Here is a 15,366-nt window from a genome sequence, read left to right on the forward strand (position 1 = left end):
TTAATTTTTTTTTTTTTTTTTAAGACAGGCTACATGCCTAAGTTACCCCACAAAAAAAAGGTTTTGACCTGTAGAGATGTTCTTGATTATTATTTCTCATACTTCTCTTGGATTCAGAAAGCTAGTATTCAGCGAGGTCCATTCCACTGAAAAAGCTTCTTGTATATACACAACTGGCAATTTAAGACTAACGCTGTTTTCAATGCATACTTTTATTGTATGTTAAAGTTCTTCCTCCATGCACGGAAGGAAGAACAGCCTGCATTTTCAGACACAAACCTAAGAGGAGAGAGGCAGTTCCTTCATGGGAGCTAAGAAAAGAAAGCCAACAGACACCCTTCCCAATACATGCGTTCAGAAACACACAGCCTTGAACTACAATGGAAAAGGCTGCCAAAGAAGTCAGTTACAACCCCATGCCATAAATGTACCTCTACAAAGCACCTTTCTGGGGAGACGTTCATTGCCATTCAGTGTTTCAGTTTAACAATAGCAGGTGATACTTTGCAATGAGCATTACTTTAAAGAAATCCCAACCACAGGATAGACAAAGAGGGAGCCAATAAAACAAAAGCCTTTTGAAGGAATCTACCTTACACAACTGAGAAATGTAGGCTAATACAGCCTCTTAAGCTAAAAATGAAATAAATAAAAAGTCAGCTTCTTGGCTATGCCTAGAAATTGAATACAAATAAAATTTCTGAAGTTTTCTGTGGAAAATAAGTAAATGAATTACTATATAACTGCAACTTCCAGCTACATCAGGGCTTTTAAGGAAGAGAGAAACAACAGCAAAGAGGTATATTTATTTGTTGCGCTAGATAAGCATTTCAAGAGCAAACCAAACCTTAATATAGTGACCCCAATATAATTTTTATAAGATGTATCTCTGCAAAACAGTCTGTTTAAAGGCTTAAATAAAAAGTGGTCTTAAAGAGACAGGATGACAAGCTATGCCATCTATCTCAGCAGATCTATAAAATAGCGTTAAAATGCAGCAGCTCATGAAACTGTCATGAGCTACAACCCTAGGACTGGTTTCCTCCTTGACAGCATAAAACTGAAAACACACATTACATAGAGAACCCAAGCAAGTAATTTCAGCACAGTCCAGACATACTGGGTACGTTTTTGCTTTCCCCCACTGACAACAGAAATCAAAACCCAGCAGCTCTTAAAGAAATGTGAATCTGGATTATAACTCAGAACCAGAAGTAAAAGGAAGAGATCTCCCCTACTGCCCCAACTGCTTCATCCACAAAAACCCTTTACCAGCAGTACAAGACACCCAGGCTTTTAATCCTAGTGTACATATCAAGGTCAGCAGAGAAAAGTCCAACTCTGACCCAAACAGCCGTGCAACCACAGCATTAGCACAGCTTTGCACCAGGCTCCCATTAATAGAGAGATCTGCAGCCTATATTTGTGTCCAATCAGACTCAAAACCATCTGGCCTCAGTCACTGGAGATGGCTTAGCTACAGTGTCTCAAGTAAGACTGAGAGGTCAGATCTGTGGGAGGAGGAGAGCATTGAGGAGTATGAAATACAGCGTGTTGTAGACCAGTGGGGCCTGGAAGAGTATTCAAGGGAAGCATCCCTGCCTGCTTACCTTGTCCTTACGCTTGTGTCTCAGAAATAGCCAGTGGCAGATGAGGAGACAATCCATCAGCATAGCCCATGATATGCAAGGTACCTCAACACAGCCATTCGTACACCCATTTAACTTATTCCCCAGCAGCAGATGCCTCAGAAAGGCATATATCAAGGGCTGTATATAGGGTAATATTTCCTCTGTTGTACATACCCATTCCCAGATAATCCAGCTGAAGTGCTTCCTCACTAAGAAAAGTTTATGTTTAATATATCTCACTATTTTTAATGTTTTCCTCTTTGAAAGCAGGAAGATGCCTCAAAAACAGTAACAAGGCACAAAACTATCAAATTAAACCAGTCACATACCTGTTCATCAGAACCTCCAGAGGCAAAAAAGTCTCCAGTTCTTGAAAAGGCTACACAGGTGGCTGGCCCCTGCAAATAGATTTAAAAGATAGGTTTAAAAAAAACGTGAAAGAAAAAGTGTTATAAAGCTCTATTCATTATAGCTTTGCAAGGTATTACCCATTTGACAGCAGCAATCTAAAGGCAAAATTTAAAAAGCTCTTATCTGTCAGGTAAGTGGGCCACAACTAACACGCTAAGCTCACTGGCACTTACTTACCACTGCCCACATTTTTGCCCCCAGTTCAAGAATTTTTCTTCTTTCACTTTTCAGTATCTATGGCATTAAGACAGACAGGAACAAACCAAGTTTTACAGCTTCAGGCTTTTACTTCTTCCCCCTCAATCATTCTCACTTCCCTTTAGAATTAGAAATACCTAAAACTCCTGTTCATCTATTAAAAGCAGTGACACTGTTGAGTTTTGTTAAATGCAGCCTTCAGTTAGCCACTTGATGGAAAGGTTTGAAGGGGAAAGGAGATTTAAACACAGATACACACAGAGCAGCAAAGGGCATATTGAGAAAGACTGTTAGAAGTAAAATACCCTCACACCTGACAATTCTAGGCATTCACGAATCATAAGCCGTGTCCTATAAAAATATAAGTTTTTTTAAAACAAATTTGAGGAGTAATGAATCCACCTTTCAGGCTCCAACTGTCAAGCCTTCAGAATTTATGTTTTCCAAGCTCCTCCTCACACCATGAAAACTAGAACCACAAAAAGAAAGTGCACTCAGCCAAGATTTTCACATAATTATGAAAGTCCAGGGGCCAGAACTTCAAACATTACCCAGAATCTTCAAGACATTTACACCACAAGACAACATATTTCACGGACCACTGTGTGCACCAGATTCTCCGTGGAAAATAGTATCTTCTCTCCCCATGCTTTCCCAACAGCCTTTCTTTGACCATACACAGCTGTCACTAAGGGACAGCATAAAACACGACTGATGATGAAAATAGCCAACAGGTAGGGCTACAGGCAAGATGCAAAAGAATCAGTTCTACCACGAAGGAAAAGGTTGTGGGTTTGCTTTTTTTTTTTTTATATACAGTCATCACATGCTCTCCTATATATTTCTAGGATATTCCAGGCAAACTGCTCACTGCAAAAGACCCAAGGCTTAAAGCTCTTGCCCACTCCACCACAACATAACTTCGAAACATGCCTGACCAGCTATCAGCCAAAGCAATCAATTTATATCAATTAATTTGGCCAAGGTTAGAAGCATTTTAAGTCAAGGAATCTGTACAAGCAGAATAACTGAATGCACAAGATTCAGTATTCAGAGCAGAATGCAATTACTCATTTTATTTCAGACTTGGCAGTCAAGAAGTCCACAAAGTACAAGACCACTGTTTCCAGAACAGGAAGAAGAAAAAGCCAAGGCTACCTGAGGAGCACTGGAAAGAAGAGCAGGTCACTGAATGGCAGACAGAGCAGCATCTGCAGAATATACTGTATTTGTATATTAGCTTCTACTTAGATAGTACTACAGAATACAGCAGAGTTTTGCAGGAGGCAGTTATTCTCTTTGGATGCCAACTAGCAGGACAAAGTCAACACAGGGGGGACATTCAAAGCCATCAAAACCAAAACAGAATCACTGCTTCATATCCACTTATGCATGGAGCATGCAGCCAAGCAATGATAGAGGCTTCAAACCAAACAGGCACCTGCAGCAGCACAGAAGAATGCAAGCAGCAAGCAGGCAGTCCTTACACCACCATCATTTGCCATGTTTAAGCCACAGGCTAATGATCTATGCAGGTTTGAGTTAGTTGTTAGGTTTAACTGAAGAATGGAAGGCTGGCTTGAAACTGCTTTTCTCTTAGTAGTTTCACAGAAGAGATGCCAGAGTTAATGCATTCAGGATCATCTTTGTATAGCACAGGCACTTGCATTTTGAAGGAGCCTTGCTCTTAAAACAGTTCTGAGAGTTTTTAAATGGTGCTGACTGCTACAGTACTGCTTGAGTAAAAGTACGCATTTCACACCACGCATCTATTTTAATACGTTCTCAACCTTCCAGAAAGCACGCAGGAGGACGCACATAGGAAGGATGAGGCAGGTGCTCCGAGATGCAGTTAAACAGAGCTGGGAAATCGTTACGTGTGTTTGAGCACAGGCACAACAAACTGTTCTGCTTAGAATAAACAGCTGAGGACCCAGATAGTGAAGTTATGTCAGCTACTGCACATGTTACTTTGCAGACTGTCCTAAGCCTGAGCTTTTGCCCAAGCTGAAATGGGCAGAGGCAGGAACGAGCACTTCCAGAGGCTGCCTACAGCCAAGTTTGCTGGGAAAGCAAGCTGAACTTGTGACAGGCTGAAACATTAAAAAAAAAAACCAGAAAAGCCACAACACAACCACCAGAAAACCCCACCACACAAACACACCTCCTGACAGAAGTAGAGTGATCCTCTTTCAAGTAAGATCATATATCTCAGAAGGCAAGTAAGAAGCTTCTCCTCACCCTGTATCAAGTTGCAAGGACAGCCTATTCTATTAAGAGTTCGCATCTTCCCAATGGGCATTACATGGAAATCTCACATCTAGTTTGTTCCTGGTTTCCCTTCTTTCTCTCCTACTTTGTAAAAGTGAACTTGTCATTATAAATCCTGAAGGTAGACAAATACCCAAAGATTGCATTTGGGATAAACACTCAACTCTCACTGCAGCCTGTGTCCCACAGTTCTGCGTGCTTTCAAATATGCTGGCACAAGGTTATGCCAGCAAAACTAGAGTCTTGATGTGGTCACTCCCAGTGTGAAGTGTTTTACCTTAATGTGTTTTAAAGGAAGCTATTTCCATATTATCATTTCACCTGCAGCGATTTCAAAAGGTTTTGAAGCCTTCTAATAGCAACATCTCACTCGAGAGATCTTGCCAGAATTGATCTAGTAGCACGCAGTTTCAAGATGTATGCACGGTCATGATGTGACTAATCAACTAACACAGCATTAAATAGTGCAGATATTGCAAACCAAAGATACCACCATCAATCAGCTGAAACAAAATATGCCCCTGCCTTCTAGTCCCACCCACCTTCCCCAGCAGTTCAGCTCTCTGACCACACTGTCAGGAATGGAGAATCTCTAAAAAACAACAAACAAAAGCAAAAGATAAATAAGCAATAAGGAAGGGCAAAAACAAGTACATAGCCAGAAAAGTGCAGTGGTGAACATTGCTCAAAGATAACAGAGCTGAGGATACAGAAGCTGCACTGTGACTGTAATAAACCAGTGAGGCTGGGAGGGTGAAAAAACACATTCAAGACATTGCTTAAAATGTTCAGGAACAAGCACAAGTGAGGAATACCAGAGAGGAGCAACATTTCACAAAATTATTTTTATCAGTCTAAGTATTTCAGTGTATTTAGACAAAATTTAGCACAATACAAATCACATCAGAACAGGCAATGAACTGACTCCAAAGTCATGGCATTCAGAAAGGAAAAAAAAAGAGTTCGACAGAACATATTCCTCCCAAAATAGAAACTGATATCAAAGACTGAATGTGCCTTTATAAATTGAAAGAAGGGGAACAAACAAGTCTATAGACACAACATCCTCTACAGATTTGTTGACATAAATTAAGTGAAAAGTGTTTTTGCTACATACATTTACAGCACTCTTCCCAGATATAACAGGTTTGCTATAGCAACATACAAATAATAGTTTGCCAAATACTCTCACAATTTAATATAAACACACAAAACAAAAGTAAAAAGCTACACATGACAGTGATTAGACACAGCCTAACTCCCATTTGTTCCAGGTAAGCATGGCAGAGATCCAACAGGTTTCTGATGCAGTCCTGGACAACAGGTACATGGTTGGAGACTGAAGAATTCAAAACTGCCTTCAGATTTTTTTTTCCCTTTAAACTTACTGTTTGCATCAAAAGTGTCAGAAAGCAGTAGTTGCATATTCTTCTATACAAGTTGTAGGGAGAATTTTAAGCTTGTTTCCCATGCAACTAGAACATGTGTGATACAGTAACCTTCTAAAGGACCGCTTTATTCCTCTTTCTTTAGCAAGATACAAATGCCCTTCTATTAGTATTTCCTGAGGGTTCAGAAGTTCCAGTTCTGCATCGTGATTGTGCTAGGTGCTGCACACAAGCTGCTAGCACCAGTCCCCAAACTCCTACAGCTTCTTACCTTAGAGTAAACAGCAAGCTGCAGAAAAAAAGGATTGGACAATGAGATACACGAAGTCAGCAGTAAGGAACACTTCTATTTAGTCCTTAGCAGGCCAACAACATGAGGACTGTTGAGCTTTTGTGCATGTCAAAGTTTGAAATTATAATAATAGTTTTGGTGATACTGGGAGAGAGCTGCAGAAAGTTTGAGAGAAAGTACAGAAGAGAGCAAAATATCATCCACTGGAAACGCTGAGTGGGAAGAACATTGTCACTAATCAATATTCAACTCATCTCTAGTGAAAGAGGAGTACCAGGCAGGGTGGAGATAAGCCCCAGGGAGCCTTGAAAAGGACAAATTGCTTGCACACTGGATGCAGCAAAGAAACTGGAAACAAAAAAAGGAAGTCATACAGAAGGAATGATAACAGAATCAAACCTAGTCCTTTGCAGCAGTGTTCCCAGTGAACAAGATTTGGGCAAGGTCAGATAGCCATGCCACGGTAGCTGAAACACCAGGTGACATCCCACTTCTAGCTGCATACGTAGGCAAGAAGGGTGAAGCACAGCACGTTACACAATCTAATTTATGTGCAGACTACCCCCCAGAGATAGAGATTATACCTTCTCCTTGTTTTCCCACTTCCTCCAGAAGGAGACTAGTGATCACAAGGCCTTTATTGCCCTAGCAATTGACAGGTTGATCAGCTTACACAAAACACAGTGTGGCCTTAGAAAAAGACGTTCAGAACTATTCTGAATGGCTTGAATGCATTCATCACCTAGAGAGATGGGATCCGAAGCCAGGACACAGATTACAAGACTGAATGAGTGACTAGCAGGATGCTATTAGCATCAGTAACAATTGACACAGGGATGACGAGAGACAACAGGAATAGCATCCCTGAACACAAAGCTTTCAGAGGAGCTAAAAATAGATCTCTCTGAAATAAATACTTAAGAGAAAGGCCAAGAGTTTAGTTTGGAGAAATGGAAATACACCTGGAGCAAACAGTCATACCTGCATGCAGATAGCAGATGAATGTGTACCATCTATAAATAAGTGGACAGTCACAGAGAAAGTCCTCTTGAGCACCATTTCCTCCCCCATAGAACTGCTGGAGGACAGAAGGCGCACAATTTCAAGAACAGCAGGGCCAATACCAACAGTCACTTCAAGTCAAGAAAGGCCAGACTTACAAGCTTCAGCTCGGAACAGAGCTAACATTTTGGCTTCAGCATAACAGAAGAAACATGAGCCAGGCTGGAGAGGGTCCAGGAATAAACCAGAGGAGAGTAGTTTAATGATGCACGTCTGCACAATGAGAAGAGAAGCAGAGAGGAAAGTAGCTGGAAAGACAAGTGAGGTCAAGGATGCCAGTAGATATTTTTTTTTTTTAAATCCTGGGAAAAACTAATGCATACCAGAGAAGCGCCAGATAAGAGGGAGGTGCCAAGAGCTGGAACAAGGCATATCTAGAGGATGCAAATAGTTGAATTAAAGGAAAGCTTCCTCTTCCGCTGCCCACAAAAGGGGATGTAGAAGTGGGAAGATACAAGCCAGTACATTCAGTCAAACTCTCCTGGAATAGATTAACTAGTGCAAAGAGAAAAAAAAAAAAAAGAGAGAAGTGGTGATGAGGTCCGAGAAGCAAATCAGAGGCAGCAACAAGCACGCTGGGATCATCAGTTCAAGGCATAAAAGAAATAAACAGAGCAGTCATTGCCACTGTTCACAGTGCTTTCAACTGCTTCATGGCACATGGACAGATGGACACTGAAATGACAGATGGGAGAGGAGCAAAAGATGCAAAAAATAAGTGATCAAGACAATTAGGAACACACCAAGAGCAGGTAAGAAACTTGATAAATGCATTCAAGTGCCAAAGAACATAGAAGGCCTGAGACAAGATGCTGGTGTCGTGTGTCTTTCACCTATCACTTGGTTTCAGCAGCAGATAAAGCAGTGAAGATTGTTCAGTGAAGACCCATTCAAATTAACAGACCTTTTGGTAAGGCAGAAGCATTGAGCCTGTATCTCAGGATCAGTTATGAACTTGCAGCAAGGAAACCCACAGCTATGAAGATCTAGTCAATCTCATCAAAAAAGGTGAAAGACAATAGCAGGATACATAGTAGGAAAAGAAAGCTGAATTCAGAGAAGACGGAGGCAGGAAGAAATACAAGGGGCAAGACAGGTGACAGTTAGACACTTGTTTCACAATCTGGTACAGGACGCAGCACATATCCTGCAGAAGAAGCATCAGACAGGAAAATCCAAGTCTTAGAAAGAGGCAAGAGCTGGGGAAAATAAAACTAGGAAAGCCATGGATGTTTGTTGTCTTTTTACAAAGAACACAGATACCCCAAAGACAATGCGGAGAGGAAGAGGTGTCACCACAGGCATTGCACGCTGGCAAATCAAGAGGTACAGGACAGAGCTGAGTATTGTCCTCAAGTGGGGATGGAGTGGAAAGCAGTAGGGGCTGTGGAAAGAGTCTACATCTGTAATGGTAAGGACAAGGAAAGTGTTTAGATAAAAAGGGCAGATTCCTAGGAACTGCACAATGGGGGTGATAACAAAGGAGAGAAAGGGAGAGTGAAAGGGAGCCAAGGAGAAAAGCACATGGGACAGAGATGGCAATGGCAACGAGGGATGTTTTCATGCAGAATACCTCTGACAAGAAGTCACAAGGATTCTCAGTCCACTGAGCTTTGAAAGACTCCTGTATCTCTACACAGAGCAAGACTGTCATGCCTGCACCTTCCTTCACCAGGGAGTAAGGGCTACAGCAAACATAGGGAAAATTTATACTGGCACCTTATAATTGAATCTTCGTAGCTTTTTAACTCCTGAAAGCTTCAGTTTTAAAAAAAAATACAAGGGAAGAATAGAGCACTCATATTTCCTTTTAATACTCAGAAACGCTAATCTAAAATCAATTGCTTGTTTGCAACACACCCTTTCCCTCTCTTTAGTGGTCCAGTTCTGTGCAGCCCTGAGATGTCCTCACACCTTTCAAAGAAGACTAGGCCTGCACGGATGTTTAATGCCACCTAGGTAGAGCTGGCAGCAGACAGTAAAGGAGCACATTTGTTTCTTGTGCACCTGCTCAGAACTTACTCTTTAGTCAGCCAGCAGAGAGCACTTATGCCACCCAGGTAAGTGGAACACAGCTACTTCATGGTTCAAGTCAAGGTTGCTTGGGGAAACATAACTTTGCATTTTCTGTCTTCCTATTTATAAACATAACCATGCAGATGTTTCCTAAATATTTACTGAGAACTTCCATTCCATTAAGGAAGTCAGTCTGGAAATGCTCTAATCAAATCACCCCAAAGGACAGACAGGCACTGTGTACATACCTGCTCTCCTCTAGCAACTCTCCAGAGGTGACTTACAGGCCCCAAAACATTCTGCTCCTTGAGGATGATTCAGCACCAGAGGTGGACCTACATACCAACCTGATGTCTCATCTGTATGGAATTAGGCAAGAATACTTCACAGTTTGAAGCACTCCAGAATTAAAATACGCAGCACAATACAGAATGATATTTTGCAGCTGCAAGATGTCAGCTCCAAGCCACAAACTCCTGCCTCTAACGATCCTTCTGCTACAAGGGGGACAGCTACATTACAATTAAAGACATCAATGTAAACTTGGCAATCCTCCCTATGTAAACTACAGCTAATCAGCTGCTAACAAATTCCTGGCACTCCAGCAGTTGCGTCAAAGTATGTCTAAAGGCCCTTTTTTTCCTTCAAGTGTCCACTCGCATGCAGCCTTCCCAGAACAACATAACAGCAGTCAGCTGTCAGAGTAAGAACAAAGTCTCAACCAGCATATTCACCCACACAAAGTCACAACTCAAGAATGTCTTCAGAACAGGCTGTTCATTTGGTGACTAACCTATAGCCCTCACTTAAAAAGGCAAATCTACTCAATGACCAAAAAATCCACACCCACTTCATTTTTAGCCACTTGGAGATACTGGCAGAAATCACAGTGAGGCTGGAGGGGAAGAAAAAAAGCCCTCAGTATTAAGTAGCCTGGGTTTATCTACAAGCAGAGCAGGCTAGAGAAGCAGCCACCAGTGCAGGAATCCACCCCAACAGCTTCTGATGAAAGCAGGGCCTGTTGTCACTGCCAGTTGCTTACTGTGAATGAAGCACAGGTTATCATATACTTTTAGTGGAAAAGCAAGGTATCTGTTAAATCAGGCATTAAAAGAACCAACCCACCACAATACAGCACATGCCAGCCAGCGGAGGGAATACCTGCCCAAGGCTACGCCAGGACTGGTTCCACAGCCATCTCAGTGCAATACCCTTGAAGACCACCAGAAAGCACTACCAGCCACTTTCATACTTCTACTTGTTTCCAAACTGAAGGAGGTGTAATCCCACAATGGCAACTACCCTTCAGCTGTGCCAGTGTCAAAGCATTTCCAATGTCAGTCAGATGCCTAGGAGAGTGTGGCAGACATCTAACTGATCTGAAGGGGGGGGGAGGGGGCCGGGAATAATATGGAACTTTAACTCTACTTCTGAACAGATGATTCACAAACCAACTGTTTTGTAGAAGCCCTGAGTTAAGTACAGCATCAGCCTAAAGGGACTTTCTATTGTCTAATTCTGAAGACCTCCATCACCATAATCAGTTTTGGGCTCTCATTCAAAGCAAAACTTTTTGTGCCACTGCACTTATGGAGGAGCAGCCTACAGCTCAGAAGGGAGGAAAATGGAAAGCAGGTTCAGCCACATGCTGAACAATAAGCAGGCACATCCCTTCCTGAGGCAAGGATGAGAGGTGCAAAGATCCACTGTCCCTCCACGTTTACCCTTTTCCAGAAAGTTACTTCCTAAGCACTCACTTGGTCAACTAACACGAAAGAAATATGAAAATGGAGATTAGGACAACAGTTAGAAGCTTTGCAGCCCCTATCCAACAGGAGTATCCACTTAGTCCAGTTTTCAAAGTAAGAAAGTTTTATGCAGTTGAGGTTTACATGTTAGGATAGCCAGCATTTATTATCTTTCCCTCATTCTTTTCAGCATTTGAACCCTTTGGTCAGTTTTAATCAGATCTTCCCATGAAGTAGAGCTTTAAGTATGAGGTTGTCCTATTTTTCCATTAATATTACAAAAAAGGAGAAAAGTTTATTAACACATAGTATAAGAAGTTACAGAACAAACTTGACCTTTTTATACATCAGACAAGGCAGTCACTAAACTAAAGCCACAAGCCTGAATTATCACTTTTGCAGCTTACACGGCTATCATTATTGCCCAGAACCATCTCCACCACCCCCAACAGCTTCAGGCAGTGATTTTTCCCCAGCTAGTTTTGATGCTTTAAGACTCAGCCCCCAGTTTAACAGAGAGACAAGTGGGTTAAGAATTTCTGTTTGCTTTGTCCCTTTGGAAAGGGAACCTTTAAAGCAGGTCTGCTTTTTCATGCCTTTGAGCCCCACTCAGCATGGACAATGAAATTAGTCTATTTATTTTCATTTAACATTTAAAAAGAGAGCTCCAAGCATTCATATAATTAACCTTACAAGCAACACATCCAGCAGCATAATACTAATAGGCCGATCAGTTAAACTTAACCAACCAGCAGCATTTATCACCTTCAATTATTTAATTCAGACTGTAAACAAAGTGGAAACATGTTCCCAAATCACATCGCAAAATATATTTCCTCCATTTTACCACTACTGTCCTTAAGTCTCCTGTCAGGTGATTTATCTTCATAACACTTAAGTCAGGGGGCCAAGTGTTATTTCACCACTCTAGAGAGGGAGTCAGAGCTGTGGTACAGAGTGCACGACAGACCCAGGATTAGAGTCTGGGGTGCAGCTCCGACTGTGCCCCTTAGGACTTAGACTTGCACCCTCAGTACTGGAGCTCCCTTTCTGCCTTGTTTTGTCATCCTCTCCATTCCTGCCTTACATCCTTCCCTCTCCATAGGCCTTCCCTTCAAAACAGTCATGATCTCAAAGATTATTACTAGTACTATCATCATCGTTTTATGTAAGGAAGTTTTCAAAAGATTTTTTGGTCATGAAGAATGAAAGGCTCAAGCACAAATTTGCCCAGTTTGTTATGGGTTTGTATGTTACTGTATAAAAGGCTGTGTCTCACCTGGTGACCATGAAGGGTATACAGAAGTCTTCCTTCTAGCAAGTCCAGAATTTTAAGAGTTGAATCATTGGAAGCAGTAACCAGATAGTTTCCAGAGGGGTGAAAGGAAAGACTGTTTACCACAGCACTGTGCACTAAAGATGGAAAAAACGTACATAATAATCACCGAGACCAGTTTACATAAGCCCAAGGCGAAAGAATAAAATAAAGTACAAGCACATTCCAATTTTCTGTTATAAAGTTTAACAGGAAAATTATCATGGGGGAAACATTCCACAAAAACTCTTCAAAGCATTGGAGAACAAGGGCAGCATTCAATTCTTGTAAAAATAGGCACTACTTTATTGAAAGGAAAAAGGAAGCTTTGCCAATTATTCTGGGAGATTTAAGACTACAAAAGCTGCCAGCATAGCCCCAAAAAGTAACTATATGCACAAGTGAGCTATACAATTCTGCGAGAGAGCTGGACATTGACATATTTTACTACCATGGAGCTGCTGTTCTCGCTCCCAAGTGATTCTAGAATAAACTCTATATGCTGGTATGTTAAGGAGAAGACTGAAATTATGATGAAAGAAACTCAAAGTTAGCATTGCACAGGTTCTTTTGGTTTACTACCCAACTCTAACCAAGACTGGGTTTCAGAGAAACTAGGAAAGAAGAACCAGCAACTTGAACATGGTCCAGTATAAGCATTACTCCTTCAGCCATCCAATTCACCTCACCAAAAATTTAAAACAAGTATGAATAGACAAACTATCAAGAGTGTGAGCTTCCAATAAAGCAATCCTTCCTGCATGACAATGAAGCCTAAGAGTTATTTTGAAAAGACTTAAAGAAAACGCTCTAGGAAAGAAGTCAAACTACACTTTTAAGTTCACTGTAATATTAAACATCTATCTAATGCAGGGCTTTTTCCCCCTCCCCGAACTTTTACAAAACAGGCTATTGAACATATTTATTTATGAGAACATGCAGTACTTTACATATGCACAGCTTGCAGAGCGTATGTGACATTACAGAATATTAAGACTATGCTTGAAAAGGGTTTTAACTATCCAATTATTCTTAATTATACTATGTGCCCTCCAAATGTTCTGATGTCTCAAATCTACTACTACTAGTACATCTCCCCAACTAAATTTATATTCCCTGAGAGTCTACTGTACATTCCAAATCCAAACTGCATGTTAAAAAAAACATCAAAATACAATTTTAACGACACTAGAAGCAAATATTATCTTTTGCAGATGTGGATTTGAAGCAGAAATCTGACATAACCTTGCTCAATTGTAAAACATCTACTTTTTAAACTCTCAGAAACACTAGATACCTCAGCTTAAGTTCTGAGAACATAACTCCCTCTTGTCCTGGACTATTAAAAAAACACAGAAGAAAACATTAACTCAACACAGGTAACTTCTGAACAGTGATTCTTGTTGGTGAATACTGCCTCTATCACACAGCTAGATCTTCCTCTACCCCCCCAGCCCTGTATTACACTATGTATTAAAGGAGAAAAAGTCTATGTGGAGTTTTTCTTCCTGAAAGAGTGCTAAATAAGTTTCTCCTTTGAAAATTTTATTCTGAGTGATTTGTAACATTCCTCACCCCATTAGTGTCTATATTCAGATAAGGCAAACATATTTTGTCAACTAAGGCAAGTCCTGAAATGAATCACACCAGAAATAGACGAAGTTTATGATGTTCTAGATAGTGAATAAAGTATTTCCAGTTTCACCAAAATAACTTTTCATAACAGAAAGATATCACACAGACTGGCTGTGTAAGCAGTTGCAGCTTCTGTGCCCAAGGAGTTCTTGGCTGTTGTAAACTCAGAAAACTTCCTCTTCTGCCAAAACAGCTCATACCTCCCACAAGACCATTCACAACACCTCTCCAAAAACTTGCGAACACATCCTGCAACCTCACTTTATTTCATGTTGTAAACAATAAATCCGGTGCAGCACAAGGTGGCATCTCCCAGTAACTTGTTGCTACAAGCCTACCCTTCTGCCAGCCAAGCCCCAGACAAATAACAGCCCCTTAAGGGACTTATACTGGGGAGTTAATTACTAAAATAAAGTCATGTCAGCCTATAGAATGACTGAACATTGCTGTCCCAAGTCTGGCAATACTACTTTTATGTAATCAGTGAATGTAACCTCTTAGTAACCAGCAGTCAGAAGATAAATTAGGATGGACTTGACACAGCCACAGTCCCCAGTGAACAGATAACCACCATTCAGCCCCAGCTGAACTGTATAAAAGTACCAATTGCTCTTTTTAAACAGCAGTAAAGAAAGGTTAGAGCTGTTTCCATAGACCTGCAATAGTGGTGACCCACACACAATTTTGCACAGGAAAAAAATGTCAGGCAATAAACATTGGCCATTTTAGTAGGGGGATGATCTGCTGTACAAAAAAGTTGGCGCCAAGTAGAGGACTGAGTAAAGTATCTGTCTGTTCTCCTGTACAGTAAGTGTGACCAGAGCATACTTTACTTTGCTAAAAAACCACACCATACAAAAGATCTTGCAGTTTACTCTCTACTTCCAACTGTCATTTACAAATGTCACAGTTGGAACAAGTCCTGGCAACAAGAGCAACACTGCTAAAAGACTAATCAGTTTTGGAAAACAACCCAACTTTAACATGCAAGAGTCTGTGGCACGGCTACTTATCTATTAACTCCTCGATGCTACTCAATCTTTAAAATGGATTCCCTTGAAATCAGGCAGCATAAGCATGTACTAAGGGAAGAGATGCCCTCTAGTGGGACTGAGATGGCAGCTTCACATAGAAGAGCCACAAAACTGAATCCACCAAAAGGCAAGCGTATAAACTGTCGGAAGAGCAAGACTTACAAACACATCTCCAGAACATATTACAAATGCATCAGTTTGCAGTCACAGGAGCATGAAGTGACTGCATACAGCCACCACTGCAATTTTAGGTTTCTTTGGCTTTTATGACTCAATCATAGACTGGTTTGGGTTGGAAGGGGCCTTAAAGATCATCTAGTTCCCACCCCCCTGCCACAGGCGGGGACACCTTCCACTAGACCAGG

The 15,366-nt window shown here is 41.1% G+C and overlaps 1 protein-coding gene across 1 annotated transcript in view; it reads right to left on the reverse strand.

Moving 5' to 3' along the window:
• Positions 1-15,366, reverse strand: part of POC1A (POC1 centriolar protein A) — a 70,084-nt gene that overhangs the window by 32,237 nt on the left and 22,481 nt on the right. Inside the window, exons 8-9 of the mRNA XM_009274700.1 lie at positions 12,297-12,430; positions 1,961-2,029 (exon numbers count right to left, since the gene is read on the reverse strand). Of these exons, the coding sequence (XP_009272975.1) occupies positions 1,961-2,029; positions 12,297-12,430 (203 nt within the window). The remainder of the gene's footprint in view (positions 1-1,960; positions 2,030-12,296; positions 12,431-15,366) is intronic.

This window comes from Aptenodytes forsteri, unplaced genomic scaffold, assembly GCF_000699145.1.
Source record: "Aptenodytes forsteri isolate BGI_AS27 unplaced genomic scaffold, ASM69914v1 Scaffold528, whole genome shotgun sequence".
Classification (NCBI taxonomy): Eukaryota; Metazoa; Chordata; class Aves; order Sphenisciformes; family Spheniscidae; genus Aptenodytes; species Aptenodytes forsteri.